The 23,708-nt window shown below is 39.7% G+C and overlaps 1 protein-coding gene across 6 annotated transcripts in view; it reads right to left on the bottom strand.

Moving 5' to 3' along the window:
- TMED10 (transmembrane p24 trafficking protein 10) overlaps positions 1 to 22,123 on the bottom strand; it is a 33,477-nt gene extending 11,354 nt beyond the window's left edge. The window contains exons 1-3 of one of the 6 annotated variants that reach the window (XM_006098424.3): positions 22,042 to 22,123; positions 21,588 to 21,917; positions 5,239 to 5,350 (exon numbers count right to left, since the gene is read on the bottom strand). In XM_006098424.3, coding sequence (XP_006098486.1) covers positions 5,239 to 5,350; positions 21,588 to 21,815 — 340 coding nt within the window. In that variant the 5' untranslated portion in view covers positions 21,816 to 21,917; positions 22,042 to 22,123. Of the gene's footprint in view, positions 1 to 5,238; positions 5,351 to 12,856; positions 13,130 to 19,707; positions 19,824 to 20,586; positions 20,621 to 21,190; positions 21,563 to 21,587; positions 21,918 to 22,041 lie in introns of those variants that run through there. The other 5 variants (XM_014464063.2, XM_023762173.1, XM_014464064.2 and 2 more) reach the window with 5 other exon arrangements.
- Between the last annotated feature and the right edge of the window lie 1,585 nt (positions 22,124 to 23,708).

Below are 23,708 nucleotides of genomic sequence, written 5' to 3'. Positions count from 1 at the left end.
TACTTAAAAGAACACAGGATTTATCTAAGATTTCACTTTAATTTAAACATTCTGTTAAATGTACGGCCATTTCAATAAATGAACAAAATGTTATAGAATTATTCCCACAGAGCCAAGAAAAAACTTGATAATAAGAGTACAATTCTCAGGATGCTTCTTAGAAAGAGAAATGTCTATTTGGTATAGTAAGGCCAACAGAACCATGTTCATATTTAAAAAGGTAATCTGATCAGGCTTGATCAAAAAGGAATTCTAATCTTATATCATCAAGTAAGAGAAATGGAGACTTCATCAGCCCCAGAAAATTGCTCAGTCCTTTGGAATTCAATCCCCTGGAATTCACCTGATTATTTATAAAATAAAAACTGCCTACATGAAATTAGGACTTTGGGGAAACAGGGCCACATAAGCATTGGGACTCCTGAGACCAAAAGCCACAGAGAATGGTACTGTACCTTCTGCAGCCCGAGAGGCACTGGAGATTTTCTGAAACAGGCTGAAGTCAATGCAATAACTACTCACTGAGAGCTCACTGGGTGCTACAACTGTCCTGGAGACTAGTCTTTGCCTTCCAATAATTCGATGGGGATCTAACACATGAACATGAGTAACAGTTACAGTGAAAATGCAAACCAGTATAAAACTTGAAGAGAAAAAACCCAAACTGGTTCAGATAATCCCAGTTATGGAGCAAAGGTTAGAGGAGGGAAGAGATTAGTTGTAGATGGACCTCACTGAAGAGGGAGCACCTGAAGGCAGGACAAAGTATTCTAGGCAGAAGACAAGCATGGGCAAAGGCTCAGATATTGAAATGAGTAGGGCATGTTTAAATGACAATAAAGAAGTTCTTTTGGATAGACTAGAAACATCAATTTAAAAGCAATAGAAATAAGACTGAACAGGTAGGATTGGGAAACGATAACAAGTCACCGATGTCTTCTAAGCATTTAAGCCAGTAAGTCTCCAAAACAAAACAACAAAAAGCTGCATCCAGAGAAGCCTCTTCTCCCCACTCCAATGTGTAATCCTGATTTCAGCCTTGCCCATAGAGATGCATGCAAATTTTTGCTTCTCCTTCTCATTTAAAAAGTTGTGAAATCCAAGCAGCTCATAGTCCTACCTGGTCCAAATGATCAAGATATTCTCTTCCTAAGACTCTTCCCACTTTCCTTTGCCACAGCATAGCATTAGCATTATTCAAACACAAGTGAAACCACAAAGCCACTCAGGCTGGTCTGAGTCCAGACTATACAATCTCTTGCACAAAACAGCCAACCTAATTCCCATCAGCGGTTCTCAACCTGTGGGTTGCAACCCCTGAAAATACATCCTGCATATCACATATTTACATTATGATTCATAACAGTAGCAAAATTACAGTTATGAAGTAGCAACGAAAATAATTTTATGGTTGGGGGTCACCACAACATGAGGACTGTATTAAAGGGTCGCGGCATTAGGAAGGTTGAGAACCACTGCGTGATATCAAGACCATAAACGGTCTCCATTGTAAAAAGACTCATTTATTTCTCTCTACATTTTCCTGGGAAAAAAACCAACCTTTTAGAAAGTGTTCCCAAGACTACAAGTTCTCCATATCAGAATAAACAGAGAACACATGTAAACTAGAAATTGAGTGCTTATTATGTGTCTGTGTGTGTGCATGTATATATTATATATTTTAAAAATTAGTTCCCAGGCATCTGCATGCACAGCATCAGCAGCATATAAGAAAGAAATTCAGAACAAAAGATATATTTAGGGTTACGGTTAGGTTTAGTGTTAGGATTAGGGTAACGTTTAGGGTTAGAATTAGAATAGGTTAATGGTTAGGTTTAGGTTTAGGGTTAGGGTTAATTTTAAACTTTTTAAACAAGTTTATGTACATGAGACACATATCTATACAGATATATAGGATGTCCCAATAAATGTGTACATGCTTTAACAGCTGATAACTTAGTTTTCACTCCTTTTCAGGTTTGATTGATTTAAAATAATGGGTGAAGCCAGACTAAGCTTTGAACAAAGAAAATTTATCCTAAAGTGCCATTAAATTTTTTTTAATTGGGACACATAAAAGATAAAAGTTTATGGTACAGAGCCAGCAACAGTCAATGAATTGAGGACACACAAATACCAAACAAAATGATGCTTGATGTTTGAGATTCCATTGCTTCATGTTATCAGCAGTGCCTGGACTGTAGAACGGTCATCAGTTTGAAAACAGGCATTGACAAAAAAAACTTATTTCTGTAGATTCTTTTAATGTTGTGAAAATGAACTATATGTTAAACACTGACTTTACAATCATTCAAAGTGTGCATAGATTTTTTGGGGCACCCTGTATATATTTAAATACTTAAATTTTACATATATATCTTCAAATGTCTAAATAACTAGTAAGTGATGTACTATTAGAAGAAGCCACATTAACCTCTTTGCTATTTCTGAGACATGCTCAGCGTCTCAAAGTGTTTTTTCTCCAAAGACCTCATTACCACCTGACTTTATTTATTTTTATTGTCTGCTCCAATGAAAATGTAATGTCCAAGAGAGGAGAGACTTCCGTTTTATTCATTGCTATATCCCTAACACCTAGAATAGTACTTAATATATAGGGCACTTAATAATTATTTGCTAAATGAATCAACTGAGAAATTAAGAAGGCTAGACTGTTGAGGAAAGTACTCTAAAAGAACTAAAGTTAAACTCATGCTTAAATGGGAAAAGAGCATTCCAGTAAATGAGTAAATGTGACATGTTTAGAGGGCAGAGCAAACCAGACTGGCTGGGGGTCTGATGAGTAGTGGAAGATAAGGCTGGAGTGAGAGTATAAGGCAGTGGTTCTCAACCTTGGCTGCACATTAGAATCACATGGGAATCTTTTTAAAATCCTGATTTCTGGGCCTCATCCTCTGGAAATTGTTTCTTTGTTATGGGGTGAGGCCACAACATTAGTAACAAAGAAACAGAATTTCCAGAGGATGAGGCCCAGAAATCAGGATTTTTAAAAGATTCCCAGGTGATTCTAATGTGCAGCCAAGGTTGAGAACCACTGGTATAAGGACTATTAAATACCATGATACCTAAAGTCCGGTCCAGCTCAAAAACTGTATGATTCAGGTTTCATTCTACAGATCAGGAACATTATTGCTACTACCAAAAAGGGAGGTGCCATTTTGGGGCTCAGCCCATCTGGTTTCCAGATGATCTAATAAATTTACAATTCTTTACCAAAAAAAGAAAAAGAAAAGGGAAAGCTTTTGAAAAAGGACTATCATAATGAAAAATATGTTTTAGGAGATAAATCTGGTACCAGTATTTGGATATATTAAAAACAGGGGTATTAGTTACAAGGCTGATGACATTTAAAAGATTAGAGTTCAGATTTGTGTGGTGACAGATACAGAAGAAATTTTGAAAGAAGTATCAGCATTTTGATGATAGACTGGAAAAGACAAAAATAATTTCAAAAATATGAGCTCAAGTAACTGGAAGGATGGTGATAATACTGATGAGAGAGGGGAACTAGTTTAAAAGTTCATGACATCTTAGTTTTGAGGTAAGAGTAGCACAACCATGTCGAAATATCTCGACTATTGTTGAAACATCTTGGAACTGATAGGGGTGGGGGCAGGGAAAAGGATATCAGTCATGAAATCGCTATTAAAGTATTGAATTTTCTATTAATCTATTATTCCATTTACTTCAGGCAAACACCCTTACCTTTAGGCTCACTTGACCCATTTTAGATCAAAGGAGTCAATTCTTGGTTAACTGTCAAAAGCACCAAGTTGATCTGCTATTCCTGGGACTCTACTAGAGCCATTGGCCAAGGTGCTTGCTTTTCTGCTTGGATCGGATACTCTGAACATTCTATAAATGTGAAACTGCCAGAAGTCCTTTTGCTACCATACACAGAGAAAGCCTGAGAATAAAGTCAAATGGAGGAAAGGAAAGGTAGAGTTCCAACAATGCTGTTAAAACCCCAATATCCAGCCTAGCCTGAGGTCAGCACCACCATTAAGACTTCCCAGTTCAGAAAGTCAAATGGTCTTCCTCTTCTTTCTCTCTTTTTAAAAATATATATTTTTATTGATTTCAGAGAGGAAGGGAGAGGGTGAGAGAGATAGAAACATCAATGATGAGAGAGAACCATTGATCGGCGGCCTCCTGCATGCCCTATACTGGGGATCGAGCCCGCAACCCGGGCATGTGCCCTGACCAGGAATCAAACCGTGACCTCCTGGTTCACAGGTCGGCACTCAACCACTGAGCCATGCCAGCTGGGCCTCTTCTTTCTCTTTACGCCAGTTTGAGTTATGTTTTTTGTATCTTATAGCCCAAAAGGGTCCCAAATAATGTAACAAGTATAAATACAGACAGCTTTTAGAATCTAGTGTCCTTAAGAGTGAAAGAATAGGAAGTAAAGGGGAATCTGCCTTTTCACCCACCACTGATAATCAGAAAGCATCAGATAACCAGCTTAAAGGTTACTATGGGATCTTGGTCTTGAGATGCACAGAAGATTCCATAGCAAGATATTAGGACTAGAAAATAACAAGTGCTCTGAAGACCAAAACTGCTTTGGACTTTGGAGGATACTGAATAACATTCCATTCAATGTTACTTTGTGATAATGTTGATGAGATGCCATAGGATCCTAACTCTTGTTTATATCAATTAGCCCATGGTAAAACTGGTTTCATTATATGTCGTTTCGCTTAAAGTTGCAGAACCTATCAACAACATTAGTCCTAGCTGGTTTGGCTCAGTGGGTAGAGTGTTGGCCTGGGGACTGAAGGGTCCTGGGTTTGATTCCAGTCAAGGGCACATGCCTGGGGTTGTGAGCTTGATCTCCAGTAGGGGGCGTGCAGGAGGCAGCCTATCAATGGTTCTCTATCATCATTGATGTTTGTCTATCTCTCCCTCTCTCTTCCTCTCTGAAATCAATAAAAATATATTTTTTTAAAAAACAAAACAACATTAAGTGATGACTTACTATGTTTTCTAGCATCTATACCAAATTAAACTCTTTTCATTCAAGCCCAGTGTATCACAGCATTTAAAAAATGCCTACTCCTGCACATGAAGAATGATACTTTCACTTATATGTGTGTGCACCCCAGCAAGTGTAGTTTTCATTTCCTCTTCCTTCTGGCCTAAGAGAGAAAGTTCATGCTCTTTCTTACTTGAGAGAAGATACTTAATTCAGGGACAAACACACTGATTACTTACCCTTGCTCTCAAAACACACTTCAAACATGTCATAATCTTCAGTGGTAAAGGCAAATTTCCCCTTGGTTGCATCCTCCTTGGAGTACAGAATATGGCCAGCAGAATCTGTGATCTAAAATAAAAAAGTAAGTAAGAGCAGGCAGCAAATAACACTCAGGAAGGAAACTGATAGAAACTGGAGAAATAGAAAGAAACACTGTCTATAAAAGACATTTATCATAATGATGACCATGTTCCAACTATTCCCAAAGACAGGAATAGGATGAGAGGATGAAGCCCAAATACAACAAATTTCATTCATTCAAGCAGCCTATCCACACTGTAGGTTAAAATCTGTTGGCACTATAGAATGACAGTTGAGATATAAATTGGGTTTAGTAGCAAAGGTTCACTTTATAGAATGTAGAACAGTATTTCCCAGAAAGGGATATGTCACAAAAATGGAAGTGGACGATTACCAAAAAAATATACTACAAAAAGGATAAAGATACATAAGAACACATCTCTTCTGTAAAATAATTCTTGATAGGGTTGAGAGGTGGGGAGTGGAATGGGATATCTGATATAAGGAGAGAAGGAAAAGAAGGCATGCACAGAAAAGAAAATCTGGTAGCTGTATTCCTCCAAATGTCATGCTAATTTGTCAGTGGCTACCTGGGATGGGAAAGAAGCCCAGGGATAAACAAAAAGTTCTCCTAAAGAAGGCATCCTCGGCTTCCACAAATGATAATGCCTTTCTTATAGGTTGTTAGCTTTAGGTCTCCAAACTTAAATTGCTCCATTCCTAGAGAATGGCCTGTAAAGAAGGGAATTACATGGTAACATGACAGACTGGATCTCAGGCTTCTTTTCTAGAGCATATGCTGTCTTAGCAGAAGGCAATTTCATTATCTAAGGCAGAAACTACTTGCAATGTGCAACACAAAAGTAGTGGCTTCATTATATTAAACTGGATATTCTAACGCTGTTTTTAAAACAAGATTCATTTATAAGTGAGATTTTAAATTTAAAAACTGAGTAGCACACATATAAGCCTATCTATTTAAAGCACTTCACTAGTTATTTCTGAGTAGTGAGTTTTCTCTATACTTTTAGTTTTCTCTCAATTTTCTACAAAGGCACTTATCACTTATAGTCAGAAACAAAGTTATTTCGTTTTGAGGGGAAAAACATAATAACTAAAGAATAGTTATCACAGATAAGACAAATTTTAAATGATGGGTTAATTAAAAAGGTTTTATGACATCTTCTAAATTCCCTAAAAATAGCCCTAACTGGTTTGGCTAGGTGGATAGAGCGTCAGCCTGCGGACTGAAGGGTCGAACTGAAGGGTCCCAGGTTCGATTTCGGTCAAGGGCATGTACCTTGGTTGCGGGCACATCCCCAGTAGGGAGGGGGTGTGTGTGCAGGAGGCAGCTGATCGATGTTTCTCTCTCATCGATGCTTCTAACTCTCTATCCCTCTCCCTTCTTCTCTGTAAAAAAATCAATAAAATATATTTTAAAAAAAATAAAAACAAATTCCCTAAAAATAACAGCAGTAATAGTAATCAAGTACCTTCTACCATGAATGATGCTGATCATTCATGACGGTCAAGCATTTAAGATCCCTCAATCTGCATTGGTCATTGGGGATACAAGGATGTGTAAGATAGCTCCTATCTTTAAAGGGCTTAAGAATCTAAATGAGGAGAGGAATAAGAAAGGAGACCACTACATTGTGAAAAGTGCATTACTAGAGGTATGCACAGGTGCCCCGGGATTGTGGAGGGTCAGGGAGTGTATCATGAAAGAGATGACACATGAGCTGAGTCTTCAAGGATGAGTTGCAATCTAGGGAAGAATTGGGGAAAAGGCATTCAGGATACAAGAGACAGCAAATATGAATGCCTGGGGTCCAGGAAAAAAACAAAACAAAACATGGTATCATCATAATACCAATAAGTGGTGCTTATTGAGCACTGACTAAGTGTCAAGTACTATGCCAGGTGCTTTATACGCATTTTAATTTAATCTTTACTATAACTCTATAGGTAAGAACTATTATTTCCCCCATATTCCACAGGAGGAAAGTTTAAGAGGCTGGAGAGGTACTGACACGCTCATGCAGAACTGTAACAACATGCTAAGAAGTTTAAATTTCCCTGAGTACAAAGTGGAAAGGCAATGAAGAATTTGAAACAAGAGAGTGCTGTGATTCAATTAGCAATTCAGAAAACATGAATCTGATACTACTAGGAAGACAGACTCAAGAGGGACAATACTAAAGATAAGATGGGTTAGGACACTATTCTGGTACTCCAGATTAAAAATAATGAGGGCTGGCCAGGCTGGTGTAGCTGAGTGGTTGAGCATCAACCTATGAACCAGGAGGTCATGGTTCAATTCCCGGTCAGGCCATATGCCTGGTTTGCAGGCTCAAACCCCAGTGTGGGACGTGCAGATTCTCTCTCATCACTGATATTTTATCTCTCTCCCCCTCTCCCTTCCTTTTATTGATTTCACAATAAAAATATTAAAAATAAAATAAAATAAAAACGATTAGGGCGACTTTGAATATAGAGAAAAGGTGACAGATTGGAGGGATTTTAAGGAGGAAAGGACCACAGGACAAGACCATAAAATAAATGCCCTGAAGGATCAACTGAGCAACATAACAGAGTCTAATGGACCAGTATAAGTCCATAGGGTGTGGTTGACAATGTGGAAAACTGGATGGGTCTGTCTTAAGGAAGAAAACAGTGACATGCCAGGTTTTCAAATCATCCAATTTTTCAAAAGAAGTTGTGGACATTTTAACTTTTATTTGAAATCTCCTAATTTTTAAATCCTCACAACAAATCCCAACATTTGAAAAACTACCTCAAGGCCAAACAAAAGATGTCTATAGGACCGAGTTCTTCTGATCCACCAATTTCTGATCTTTGCATAGGACAGGAAGAAAACTGACTAAAATTACATAAAAGAACTGGGGGACAACACTAAGGTCTCAGCTGAGATCGTGGACCATAGCTTTCTAGCAGCCAGGATGCAAGAGCAGAGAAAAGTATAAAGTGATTTAGGCTTGGGGTTCTGCAACTGAATGGTTTTGAAGGCTAAGGGGATAAAGGAATTATGCTATAAACTTTTTATACATATTCTTTAATCCTCACAATCACCCCATAAAAGCCAGTCTTATCATCCTCATTTTACTGACGAGGAAACTTAGTAACTTGTCCATTATCACAGAGTTAATAAATTGTGGATGTGCATTTGAAGCAGTCTAAAACCCATGTTCTTTTCACATTCCATGTTGCATCCCCACAAAAGGAATGTCCGAAATAAGTGGTATGCAAAGATGCCAAGAAAGACTAACAGAATCTGATGAATTATTTGGGTCAGTGCATGTCAGAGAACCTGTGAGTCCTCTTGAGTAGGACACAGCACTTTTCAGTCTGTATTCTCCTCCTTAGAGATTAGCAGGCAGCCACAAGGTAAAGTCCTTGATGTCAGCAATAACTAATAGATAATCTGCAAGCGAATACATAGCCCTAAAAATTCCAAAAGACCTCAACTAAAAGAAAAATCCTAATAAAGAACTACTTTAGAACCTGGGATACACAGATTATAGGGCAAACAGGTCTGGGAATGAGTAAAATCCCAGTGGTGTGTAGTCATCAGTGTGGTGCCACTCTTCCTTTCTTCAGAATCTATTCATCCATCAGATATTCACACTTCCCCACTTTCCAGTCCCCAAAAGCACAATGACAATTCCTAAGAGTAAAGAGGAAGCTCAAAAAGACAGACTCTAGGAATAACAGATTTTCACATTCGAAGCTGATCTAAAAACTCGAATTTGGATTTGGCTTCTATGTATAAAGTTACAGAAAATGTAGAACTTCTCCAAGGCACACCTGGATAAAAATAAGTTTCTGAATTTGCTCAGTGTACTAGCTTAGTTCTTAAGGGAAAAGGGAAAGGATTACAGGCTGCTAGAAATGTTTAATGTGAATGAAACCCGTAGAGGACAGCAGGAACTAAACATCGAGGGTGTAAGTACTGCACAGTCATCACAGAAGACAGCATCTTCAGTCAGGCAGGGAAAGAGGCCAGGTCACTGGCCTACAACAAACAACCCAACTTAATTGGGCTTACAAGATTTGGCACACATTTGCCATCTTATGTCCTAGAATAATAGCTTATGATCTCTTTGTATTCTCCTAAGATATTAAAAGGGTTCTTAAAAAAAGTTATTAATTTAAGGAAACTCTATAGATGATAAAAGAATCTAGATGCAGGTCAAAACACTCTTAAGGTATTGGCAAAAATCCTTTATCGAGTAACTTGCAAAATGAATCAAGAAGTCTGTCATGTTTTCCTGAAAGGCTCTGATACAATCCACTCCTCCAACTGGTACTTGGAGCGATAAAAACTGTTTAAATTTTCCTCTACTTTGTACTGAGGGACTATAATCATGGTAGAACATCTTGCTTTGTTGTTTCTTTCTATAATATCTGAAAATGTATTAAAAGTTCATTATAGGGCAAAAACTCCAATACTTTATGAGAGGCTGAAGACAAAGGACCCATCACTGCATGTACCTTCTTCAACATGAAATTTACCTCCCAGAATAGTGTGTGATAATGATCACAATTCTCTTGGCGCCTCCACATTTCTATATTACTTATGATATTGAGTTGACAGAACTATATATGAGGGTATTTGTCTAGAAATTTAGAAATCCATGCAGACAACTTGACAACTTAACCTTCAGGTCAGGCTCTAACAGATCCTAGAATTTTTCTGAAAATCAATCGATTTTCCATATAGTTCATAACTGTGCAGCTATTTTAGGAGCCAAGTCACTGATCTTAAGGGTAAAAAAAAAAAAAAAAATCACATGACCCCAACATAATTACATAAATCAGCAGGTAGCTAAAATTAGGGAATAGAAAACTGGGCCAAGCTAAATGACTAGCCAGAACTGGCAAAGTCTATTAGGCCAAAATGATGGTTTTAAATTTCCTTTAATTAAGATGTTCTAATTATAGATCACCTTAAAAACTCACCTGGTTTCTCAAGAATTTAGACTTTACTTTTTTCTTCTTCTTCTTAAATTTTACTAGAGAACCATCTTGGTAGTGTTAAATAACTGCCACTTTCACCTACCATAACAGCAATCCCTTAAAGGATTCCTTTCTTCACTTTTAACAATAAAAACATGTATAATACATATTGTAAAGTTCTTAATTAAACAAGGGTAATATCAAGCTATAAAATTTGCCCATATAACATCAAAGGATAGGAAGTAATAAAAATTTGTTTCCAGATAACACCTTCTGGAGAAAAGCAAACCAAAGGTCACAACTTAAAAAGTACTGGAAAAGCTGTTAATTGTATGTGCAGAGTAGCTGATGTCAAGAATATGTGAATATTCTCACACTGAAACTGTCAAGTATGTAAGAATACAGGCCATTGGGAATATAAACTCATTTAGAACTAAATTTTCTTGGACCATTCTAGGCAGTGGCTGGAAAACAGGTTCTTGAGCAGGTCCTGCTTCTGAAGCCTGCTCCTATTCCTTTACCAAACAGTCAAGATAATAAATACCTGCTTACTTCAAAAGGATTTTAGAGTAGCTTAGGCCCAAACGCTAGGCAAATAAAGCAATTAGGAATAAAAAAGAATAGAGTTCTCCTGGAAGAAGAAAACAAATAGGCGCCATCAAGAACCTGAACTGAGCAAATGAAATCTGCACTATAAATTTGACTCAAGTTTTCTGGAAGCCAAGATTAAAAGATTAAGAGAAACACAAGTTGGGTTACATATAATTTATTTTCTAATGAAATCTCACAAATTTCTCTTCAGAGATAATTTTCCTGGAACTAAACAGCAAGAACAACTTATCAGGAAGGTCCTTGCAAAAGGACTGTGACCAATAGACTCTCCATTTTCAACCATGGCCTTCCTACAGTTCCAATGGGAGCGTTTAGTGACCTTCCGTATGATCTGCCTGACCTAATGTGGAGGAGGGACCTGAAGGAACTAGATGAATGCTCCTGTGCTCTGCTTCTCTGTCCTGCAGCACTTCTCTCCCTATTCTACCTCCTCTTGCAGCTCATAGAATTCCCAGTCTTTCTCTAAAGTTGCAAGAAAGCTGAGGCTACTTTTGGCCACTCGCTGTTACCAGTCTGTTAAAAAAAAAAAAAAAGTGCCAGGAAAAGATGTCTTAAAAATAATACTATCCACCCAGATCTCATGTCCTAATGCCATTCTTCAATAAAAAGAACCAGGTCTTCTTGGAGAAATAAATGGCTGATCCTGAGATTGAGGCAGGAAAAATACAAGATGAGCCTGGAGCTTGTAGTGCCAAAAAGTAAGGAAGTGCTCAGAAACAAAATAAAACAGAAAAACAAGAATGGAGATATGTCAACGGGATACAGGAGCCACATGAAAGCACTCCCAATCGTCAAAGCTGAAATAATTTGAGTGCCCAGCCAGCATGGCTCAGTGGTTGAACATAGACTATAAACCAGGAGGTCACCTTTTGATTCCCGGTCAGGACACATGCCTAGGCTGCAAGCTCAATTCTTACTTTGGGGCGTGCAGGAGGCAGCCAATCACTGATTCTCTCTCATCACTGATGTTTCTATCTCTCTCTCCCTCTCCCTTCCTCTCTGAAATCAATAAAAATGTATTTTCTTTAAAATGAAATAATTTGAGCAACAAAAAAGTAGCATTTGGATTATAATCCAAAGTATAAAATAAATATCCATGAATCCACACTATTATAAATTAAACAAACAAACAAGGAAGAAGAGACAGATCAGATCTCCTGTGCAGGAGACTCTCAAGTAATTTACGTAGAAACAGCACCCTCAAGGAAGTTAAGAATAACTCCCCACTGCCCATAGTGACTTCCCTGCAAAGAGCACAGTATGGAAAAGGGAAAGAAGTGATCTGACAATGGACAAACCTGACAAACACAACCTCAGCCAGGTGATCACGGTCAATATCAACAGTGATAAATCATGTTGATGGCAAGTTCCCTTGATGTGATGTGATGTGATGTGATGTGATGTGATGTGATGAAAATGACATTTTACCTCTGAATCTTCCTCCCCCAGATCCATAATCCCAACAGAGGGGCATCCTATAAAATACTTGACTAATACACCTCAAAACTCACAACGTAGTCACAAACAAGAAAATTCTGAGAAACTGTCATAATCTAGAGGAGCCCAAAGAGATACGACTAAATGTAATATATCCAGGATAGGATCTTGGAACAGAAAAAATGACAATAGGCACAATTAAGGAAATGTGTCAATACTGGTTCACTCGGTGTGACAAATGTACATACCAATGTAAGATGTTAATAGGGGAAACTGAATGTGGAGTATATGGGAACTGTACTATCTGCACTGTTTTTCTGTAAATCTAAAACTGTCCTAAAATAAAAAGTTTATTTAAAAAAAATTGTGTACTATCCAAAAGAATAAAGTCAAGAACACATATATATACACACATATCTACAGAGTCTCAAGAAATTCTTAGTCTACTCAGAGCCAAGCAAGCAAACATTTTCACATATTTTTTATGAGGTATATTACAAATAATGTGAACAAGTCTAAACCTACTCCTGGAAAAATGACATATGATCCATGGAGGAGGTGGCAAGTACGTGTCTTCCTGCTAGTATAGGTCACACAGTATTTTCATTTGTTGAATCAGCTTCATATCGTACCAGTCCAAGACTATGGTAGTATTTTTTTGTTTTGTTTTTTAAACCTTCTTTTCCTGGAGTGCTACCATAGCAGCAGAGGTCAATCAGCTTGTGGCTTTGCTGTAGTTGGTGAAAATCTGATGGTGTAAACTCCTTCAAATGGGCTCCTACCTGTACTCCATCAGGTTTATGATCAGTCTGTAGTATAATACTGAACATAAAATGTGTACATATTATTTTAAGGAAAACCATCAACTTTGTAGCTCCTTAATGACAAACTCTGGAATTTAGAATCAGCAAGTCCCTTGCAGAGCTCTATACATTGAATAAAAATGAACTGAAACAGAGATACCTACCCCTTTCTCTCTTTGAGACAGTAAAGCATAGCAGTTAGACTAAAGATTCTAGAGTCAGACCTCAGGTCTGTGTTCAAATAAGAATTGTGCCACTTACTAGCTGTAAGGCCTTGGGTATGTTCCTTAACCTCTCTGTGCCTCATATGTAAAATAAGGACAACAGTATGAACTTCATGAGGCTATTGTGAGGATTAAATTGAACACAAAGGCCCTGGAACAGTGTCTGGCACATGGCAAGCACTCAATAATGTTATCATTGTCATTATTCGAATTATTATAATTGTTAGAGATAACTAAGAACTCCATAAACATTTAGAACACCAACCACAGTTCCAACCTAACAGTGCTAATGGATGGCAAAGTAAATGAAGTTTGCTACATTGACTAAATCCCGGGATGGTTAGGTCCCAAATGGGTATTGCATGAAAACAGAAAAAGACAGACAGGTAAACTCTTAAGGAAGTAGCAGCAAGATTTAGAACCTGAAGAGGTACCAAAATGCCTAACAGAGCAGGTATTCAACAAAACCTTTAGCTAACAGGGATAGCAAGAAATACAACATGACTCCAGCATTTCCTGCACGTATTTTTTAACCTGATGAGTAATGAACTACCTGGGGGAGGGAAGAGAGGATGGTGTGTGCATATATAATGATCAGAGGTTGTGGGTCTACACTCTTCACTTACTCTAAGATATAAAAAAAGCAGAAAGAACTACCAATCATTGAATATGTTGTCGTCTTAGACTAGAAAAATAGTATGAGAAATACCTTCAAAAGACTACCACAAGTTACCACTGTTCTCTAACATGAGGAATATGGACAACTCTAACAGCCTAGAACAGTGATGGCGAACCTTTTGAGTTCGACGTGTCAGCATTTTGAAAAACGCTAACTTAACTCTGGTGCCGTGTCACATATAGAAATTTTTTGATATTTGCAACCATAGTAAAACAAAGACTTATATTTTTGATATTTATTTTATATATTTAAATGCCATTTAACAAAGAAAAATCAACCAAAAAAATGAGTTCACGTGTCAGAGGTTCGCCATCACTGGCCTAGAAGCTATATTTAATGGCGTAAAATGAATTTATCCTGATCTTTTAACAAGAGCAAATACCAACTCCTTGTCTGAGTCCCTGAAATCAAAGAATCACATCTAGAGCTCACCCAGAACAAAGTCAAACTTAGGCCACAAACAGCATTTAGCAACACTAAATTCTTTAAAATTTCCAACACAAGTCAGCAATGGCATAGCACAGCAAAGAAGTATTGCTTGCCCTAGCCGGCTTGGCTCAGTGGATAGAGTGTCAGCCTGCGGACTGAAGAGTGGCGGGTTTGATTCCAGTCAAGGGCATATGCCTGGGTTGCGGGCTCGATCCCCAGTAGGGGGTGTGCAGGAGACAGCTGATCGATGATTATCTCTCATCATTGATGTTTCTATCTCTCCCTCTGAAATCAATAAAAAAATATATATATTTTTTTAAAAAAAGAAGTATTGCTTAAGGAGGCTTGTCGAAGTGTTGAAAACTAGAAATGGAAAATTTCCAGGCACTGGTATGATTATGGATAGATGGTCTCTTCCTGCTTCTATCAGCATTTGCTCCTAACTCAACATCGGCAATATGTCATGCTTGACTGAGGAGGGGGAAGGGCAGTTGGGGGAAGAGAAGAAGGGAGAAAGAGGAGGGGAGAAGGAAAAACCAGTTACTGCCCTAACAATACTACTGTGTGGGTGAAGCCAGATCAAATGTTTTTTTTCATACTGTTCCAAAGTTATTTACGGTAAAAACCTCCAGTGTGTCCCTTTTAGGCACAAACAAAGCCTTGTTCTTTCTTAACAACTAGTCCCTTGACTTCCCACACGTTATGTAGAACAATGAGGTCCAGCACAGGATAAAGCAGATGACATCAACCTCCCTCAAGTCAGAGATTTGTTTGGGAGCCCAAATTCTGGTTTGTGGCCAGCTGGCTCATTTTACAGAGGGCTCTACTGTCCAAGCTGCTAGGTTGCGTAAGCGTATGGGGGCAATGGCTCAGGATCAACCACCAGTCAGCAATTCACACAAGAAACAGCATAGAAGACACCGCACCCCACTAGATTACCTCTATAAATCTGTTCCATTTCCCTAGAAACTGGATTCAGTGTTCAGATGTCATAAAAAAAGATATGGCATACAATTTCAAATTCTAAGCAGCTCCCTTTCTCTAGATTGGTTCAAAACAGATATGACTGTGGATAACTAACTGTTCACTGAATAGGAGAGATTTAAATGATGTATCATACCATGTAGTTTTTATGGAGAAGAAAACACAGTCAGGTTTTAATTTAAAACTAGACATGTTGGATACAGTACGGAAAGAAACTAGATTTTAATACTATTGAATGCTAATGTACCAATCACCCTTCTGTACTAAACCACCTATTTATTGACCTGTTTCTAACCCATTGGACAACAGTCACAGCAAATATAAATTTGAAAGAGACATAGCTTTCCCAACAGAAAAAGATCAGCCCTCAGTACAGACACCGATAGTAATAAGCTGAAATATAACTGTTCCAAATAAAATCATCTCAAAATTATAGTGCATGCGCACACACAAACGTCTTTTATCTTTTCACACAGATTTTAGCAGAGGGACAGGGGCTTAATAAGCCAATGGTTTCTCAACTGCCAAGAAGCTTCTTGATAATTTTTAGGCTTAAATTGTGATAGGCCTGTAACTCAAGGCTGAACTCTTCAAATGATCTATTTAGCTTTCTCATCTATAAGCTAGTTAGGAAAGATAGGGACCATAATTGAGTAAATATCTAAACTTAAAAATCTCATTTAGCAAAGTGAATTGTTAATTTTCTCTCTTGAAAAATGACAATGAAAAAAATGTAGACCAATTAGATTATTTGGAAGAGGCTCAACAAGTATAAATGACTTAAATTATTACCATTGGGCTTTTCTTTCCTTTCTGGTGATGATTATGACAGCTCCTCAGAGTTGCCTTTTCTCTTTCTGTAATTTATTTCCAAAATATAAATCACCCTTAGACAACAACTCATCTCATCCCCTAAAATTAATTCATCCTCCATTTTCCACTATTAACAAGCACCCTAAATAATAAATGATACAGGAGCCTATTAAACTATGATGGTATCATCTAGCCTTAATGAAATGTGATTTCCAATTCAAAATCAAAAGAGATGAGATTCTGACCACACAACAATACTCTTTATGCCATCAATCATTCCCTAGCTCTATCACTTGATTTTTCAGTATAGTACTTAATCACTACCTATTATGTGTATTTGTTAAGTTGTTTTTTCTCTGTTCTCCACCAGAGTTCAAGGACCTTGTTTGATGTTCATTTCCATATCCCCAGCTAGGTCTGGAATATACTAAATATTAAATATTTACTGAGTGAATGGAAGAATCACAAACAAAATACTCAGAATTCCTCCCATTAAAATACTCTTTAACTGGTCGCTACAATGATATATGACTGGGAAGTCAGATTAGCAAGTCAATTATCATTCAAGAGAGAAGAGTACTAATTATCTATGGCCTACCATAATGAGCCCTGTGCAATAAAGAACACATCTCAATAAGTCCTTCTATCAATTCTTTGAGATCTATCATCCCCATCTTATAGATAAGGGCCCAAGGAAAGGGTTAAGTAAATCCCCCAAGACCATGCACCCTGTAAGTGGTGAACTGGGATTTAAACTCAAAACTGTCTGACTCCAGGTCCAGTCTCTTTCCAATGTACCACATAGCTCCTCAGTAACACTAAGATATTTAACTTAGTTGTACAATAATGCATATATAATACATTAAACTGAGGACTCAAAGGTGAATAAGACAGTAAGGAGTTCACAAAGTAAGCACCATACTACATGAAAAGTGCCTTACCAAACAGGATGTAATGGGAGCAAACAGGAGGGGAGTATGGGCAAAGACTGGTCCAAATTAAGAGAACATTGTATTCAAATAACTGTAAGGTGTTCAGTACGGCTAGAGTTGGGAGTGGGAGGAGGAAGTGAAGAGAAAGGGAGAAGGAAAGATCAGAGATGAGGCTAGGATAGTGACAATTCATTCATGTTCATTTATCCCTTACACCGAAGCCCTAATATATGCCAGGCACTGTATTAGACACAAGCATTTCAATGATGAATGAGATAGTCTCTGCTCAAGGAGCTTTTAGTCTATGAGGAGATGGGTAAACACACAGTACAACATAGAGTGACATATGATAACACTGATGTATTTATTGGACATTAAGGTGCTCTTTGACAGGAAGAAAGTGGATTAGACAGCTCAATCAAGGCACTATATTCTAAGAGAGACTGCTTCATTCAGAGCAACAGCTAAATGCCAATCCCAGTTGACCAGGTTTTGCACTACACAAAGTCTCCAGTTCTCCTAACCTCAACCCAAACTCCTGCTGCTTGAACCAGAGATGGACATATGACCAAAGAGAAGACCCAGAATGTGGCCTGGCATAAAAGGAGCCGAACCAATCAGATTTTTACGTTCAGGGGCTGCATTTCAGAAGTTGAATGATGCACAGAGAGAATCACTGAGGCAGAGTCTGGTCCACAAGTGGTCAAAATTTAAGAGAAAGCACAACTGAGCAAACAGATACTATGAAAAAGGTGGCAAACTGTGATAAAGAGCTGGATCAAACCCACACATGTATTCTGTGGCCTACATAGTATATTAAAATTTTAAAAATAATACCCAGCTTGTGGTCTCTAAAATACCACTCCTCACAAAAAGGAACCAGAACTCCTTGGAGGAAAAGCTGCCTCCAGATCAGGGGTTGGACATACAAAAGATGCGCCTAGGACACCTTACTGTCCCACAAAACAGTGAAGCTATCAAAACCTTATGCCAGGGATTATGTCAAAAGGATAAGGGAGCCAGAGACATAACGAATGCAACTGACTAAACCAATGACTCTAAAAACTGAAACAAACAAAAAATAATTTCAGAATAATAGTTAACCCTCTGGACTACACTGGAAATGACAAGGGCAAGAATGCCTTACTCTGAAAAATGTCAATTAAAAGAACTGAATTCTGCCCTGGCCCGTTGCTCAACGGTTAGAGCATCAGCCAGTGTACTGAAAGATCTCGGGTTCAATTCCCAGCCAAGGGCATGTACCTCAGTTGCAGGTTCGATCCCCAGGCCTGGATGGGGGGGAGGGGGGGGCAAGCGGAAGGCAACCAATTGATGTGTCTCTCTCACATCACTGTTTCTCTCTCTCTCCCCTCCCTTCTATTCTCTCTAAAAAAGAAACATCTTTGGATGAGGATTAAAAAACAGAAATTAAGTCTATTTTTCCTACCTTTCCTATATGAATTATAAATTTTCGGCTAACCAAGTGGTCTTAAATTCTTTAAGAATAATTCCAGCCAATAAATATGGAAGGAATAACAGAATTAGAAAATAATTTCATAACTTTAATGAAACAATAAATTCATACAAGTCATCAATGGACTCATAAAGAGAAAAATTAATGGGAAGCTTTATAATGGAGGCTTCAGGGCACTACCATCTCAGTAGGCAGAATAATGGCATCCCCTGCCCTCCCACACCACCCAAAATGTCCACATCTGCCCAGTGTGGTTCAGTGGCTGAGCGCCAACCTATGAACCAGCAGGTCACACAGTTCAATCTCCAGTCAGGGCACATGCCTGGGTTTCCAGCTCAATCCCAGTAGGAAGCGTACAGGAGGCAGCTGATCAATGATTCTCTCTCATCATTGATGTTTCCATCTCTCTTTTCCTCTCCCTTCCTCTCTGAAATCAATAAAAATATATTTGAAAAAATCTTGTGAGGTGTGATTATAGCTGCATAACATTGTGATTTTGTTCATAGTTTTAAGAAATTCATGCAGCAGTATGCAGGACTGAAATCCATGATATCTGGGATTTATTTTTAAATAATTCAGCATAAAATGAGAATGGGGAAGCAATTACAATGAAAAAAGTGTGGCAAGATCCTATTGATTGGTGAATCTGGTTATTGGGTATATGGTCAACTGACTGTGCTCTTCTCCATAAAACTGAAAACAAATAATGCCAAAACCAATTTGAATTAAATGGTGACATTTAAAAATCAGAGGCTTGAATTTCTGACTTTGTTTGAATAATCAATACGGCAACAAGACCCATATCAAGAAATGAGTACTGACCACTCCAAATTAAGTTTCCAATACTCCCAATTATCCCCCAATTATCATCACTGCTGTCCTTTTTCTTATACCTGGCTTAGTTCATGCATTTATGTTACCTACTTGACAACTCGGTTTAGGACCCCAGGAGTGATGAGAAGCAAGAGAACAGAGCAGGCATGGGGAGATAAACTGAATCATGGCAAAGTGCTAGCATATAGATATACAGACTCCTACTGTTGACGTTCCTTCAGCAGCTTTGGACATAGATATAATTCCCCTAAGGCCATGCTGCACCATACTTCTTATATTTATTAAGTGCTTACTAGAAGCAAGGCAGTATGCTTGACATTCTGAAAAATACAAACATGAAAATAATTCCTGCCCTCAGGATACTAACAGTCTAATAAGGAAGACAAGGTATAAACGTAAGTGGTTACAATGTAAGATGAAAATAAGTGAGTTTAGGATACTGATCAGGGTGCCACATATGTAAAATGCAAAGTATGGAGTGACCAAGTATATAAAACTTCAGGAACAGATCATGAAGTCACTACAGGGCATGTTGGAAAATTGAAACTTTATCAGATGAGCTGCTGAAGGATTTTAAGACATAATTACAAGTCAGATGGGGCAGCACTGCAAGTGAGAGGGAAGTCTCCTTCACCGTTCAAATCCTCTGATTCTAGGCACAGCATTTGTTGAAGAGCCAGAAGCATGACCCCCAAAATGTTTCGCCATCATGGCTTTCTTGGCTAGACATTAGTTTGGTACCTGCGGAGCCTAATAAAAGGATGGGTCACTGAGCAGTAGCCCTGAAAACAGTTTCTCTCTCTATTACCACGACTGGGTTCCAATACCTTACACAGAAACTATGGTCCTCTTATACCTAAGTGCTATTAAAAAGTAAAAATGAGGGGAGGGTGGGAGTAAGGGGGAGAGATCAACTAAAGGACTTATATGCAAGCATATAGGCCTAACCAATGGACACAGACAACAGGGGGGTGAGGGCAGGAGTGGGGGGGGGGGAAGATGGGGGGTAACGTGGGGATGAGGACACATATGTAATAACTTAATCAATAAAAAAATTTTTAAAAAAGTAAAAATGTTTCTTACTATTCAGTCTAAGACCCATTCTGTTAAAAACAAAAATAAAACCACGTGCTTACTGTGAGTGAATAAAATGACCTCAAACGCAATCAATCTTAATACCAAATTACATGAGCGTTTCAAAGCTCACACTCCGGTCACCCTAATGACAAAACGGGACCCAGCCAGCGTCGTGGCGGGAGCTGTCACCACCTGAGAGAGTAGGGCTGAGATTCACAATAGGCCTGGCCGGGCCCAGACTCTGGGGAGCCAGGAAGGACAGCCCTGGAAGCCGAGACCATCGGATGGACGGTCTCAGTTTTAACCGACTAAATTGTCGTCAATTACAGGAAGGACAAATAAAAAGCAAGGCGAGAACAAGATTCCAGCACTTTTCTTTCCCGTCACTTCCAAACCAAGAATCAGTTGCAGCCCCGGCATCCTCTCCGGGCCTCGGTGTCCTTAGGTGGGAAATGACGCTAATGCACCCGCTTCACAGAGGAGCGTCCGGACCACACGGAGATGTACGTAAAAGCACAAGATCGGACACAGCTAACGCTCAATAAACACCCGGTTTCATTATTCCCAGGAAGCGCCAATGCCTCCATCATCTTCCTTACAAGGGTGATACCTAATTCTACCTCCACTATCGAGCGGGCTCTGCAGGTCTCAGTGTCTTTGTGTCGATCCCCGCAAGTACCCAACATCTGAAGGCTTCTCTGGAGAATCGAGTTACAGTTCAAGGTACCAGCGACCAAAACAGACACGGGCCCCGCCAACGACCGAAGTGGGGGTCGCCCCGGCTCGGCGGTCACCACATCCGCCGAGGCCTCGCGCCCTTCTCCGGGTTCCCCCACCTTGGCGCCCGGCCCCGCTCCGCCAACGCCAATCAGCAGGGCGAGGGGGCGGACTCCACCGCCCGCCCTTTGCGCTCCGGGGAGGCCAGGCCGGACACCCCCCACCCGCATCCTCGGCCTCTCCTCGCCAACGCCCGAGGTCTTCCCGTCCCGCCCCGCCCTGGGCCGCACCTTGAGGTGGGTGCGCAGGCCGCCAGCGCCCCCAGACTGGTCGGTGATCTCGTACGCGCCCGTCACCAGCAGGTCCTTGTGGATCTCCTCGCGGAGGCACTTGCGGGAGTTGATGGGCAGATGGAAGGAGATGGCGAGAACCGAACTGGGGCCGAGCAGGAGAGGTAAAAGCAGCAATGCTAACTGGCAAGGGCCACGCTGGACTTGTAGGCCAGACAAACGAGACATGGTGCCGGAGACTGTTAACACCGGGGCCTCGGTCGCGGCGGAACCGGAGGGCCCACGTGACTCACCTTTGGCCTACCGGCGGCGCAGGCGCCATTTTGGAGACTGGCAAATAGACAAAAAACATATAGTAAATCTTATAAAAGGGAAAAAAGAATATGATGCCACGCCACACCAACAAGTTAGAATGGCTAAATAAAATTTTCTAGAAATTTTCCGGGAAACTTACTTGTGTTGAGTTCAGTGACTGTTCAGTCAGCCATAACAAGTAAGGGCAGACCCGGAAGTAATTCTCCTTCAACTGGCGGAAGCAGTGCTTGCAAGTTTTAAGGCGGGTGCGATACCATAGCAACCGAGGCCCAATAGGAAACAGCCACAAGGCCCTTTGCTGGACCGGTCGGGCTGCCACCGGGGCGCGCGAGGCGGAGGGTGCGCAGTCGCAGTGCAAAGCCGCCTGAATGACAACCGGGACATTGACCGCTTGAGAGGAAAACTTGAGAGGAAAACTTGGGGAGGCTGAGCGGAAAGACTCCATGGCTCCGAGGCGAGCGGGGGCCGGCGCCTCAGAGAAGGTCTGGAGGTGAACCGGGCGGGCGGCCCGTTCAGGCTCCTGAGTGGGATATTTGGGCTGGCGTAACTGTTTGCTTTCTGAATGTGCATCTTATTTAGCAAACGTTGAGCGCCCACTAGACTAGGTAATGTTCAAACTGACTTTGGGTTTTGTATTTCAATGGAATAAAACACTGTTTTAATCCAGTCTCAGAGCAGGACCTAATTCGGTTTACCAGAGGAGCATTGTCAAGGGAAGGCAAGAATTTGTGTGTTTTAAACGCACACACATTTTAGGGACCCAAGGGGCTAGTCTGTAGTAAGCAAATTTACACAGTAATCGTGCTTTTGTTTCACAATTATTTACTGAGTACCTGCTATGTGCCAGACGCTATATATCCTGTGGTGTATACCAATATGTTTATTGATTGAACAAACCGCTGTTGGGATGCTATCAGATATTCAGGACCGAAGAAAATATAAAGATGAAAAAGGAATACACACCAGTCTGTGTTTGAAATCATCTACTTTGGTTAGTGTTTACTGAGTATCTACAGAAATACCCAGAGTATGGACTGTCTGCTCTTGGTAATTTTTAAAAATATATATATTTTATTGACTTCTTACAGAAAGGAAGGGAGCGGGATAGAGAGTTAGAAACATCGATGAGAGAGAAACATCGATCAGCTACCTCCTGCACACACCCCACTGGGGATGTGCCTGCAACCAAGGTACATGCCCTTGACCGGAATCGAACCTGGGACCTTTCAGTCCGCAGGCTGACGCTCTATCCACTGAGCCAAACTGGTCAGGGCTGCTCTTGGTAACTTAAATGATTATTCTTTATTTATAACTGCTTGCAATCCATGTAGTTCTTTTCCTGGAACCGAAGTCCCACAAACAAAACAAGAACAAACATAAAGGAGCAATAAAGCATTTTAAAATCTGACAAATAACATGCTACAGCTATTTTATGAGGTGTCCACTTAGGAACGTTTAGTTTATTTTATTCCTGATCTAAGATAAGATTGCTAGTCTACTGGTACGTCCTGATAATCTTCTGATAATTTTCGTTGGTCTTTCCCCTGCAGTGTAGGGAATCGGTACCAAGCAGCTATGTAATTCGTCATTTGGAATCAGTCCTGAGGCTCTGCTGACCATCAGCAAGAGATATGCAGCCCATAAACTAGCTGTGTGGTTTTTTCCTTTAAATTTCTATCTGACATTTAGATAAGAACCTCTACATTTTCAGCTGTTTTCACAGATCTCATTTGATATTTTCAAAAACCATGTGACATAGACTGGACAAGTCTGTTCATGTCATAGATAAGAAAACAGGTTCAGAGA

Source organism: Myotis lucifugus, unplaced genomic scaffold (genome assembly GCF_000147115.1).
Source record: "Myotis lucifugus unplaced genomic scaffold, Myoluc2.0 scaffold_235, whole genome shotgun sequence".
Taxonomy (NCBI): domain Eukaryota; kingdom Metazoa; phylum Chordata; class Mammalia; order Chiroptera; family Vespertilionidae; genus Myotis; species Myotis lucifugus.
Note: the sequence above shows the minus strand (reverse complement) of the source record. Positions and strands in the feature narration are given on the sequence as shown.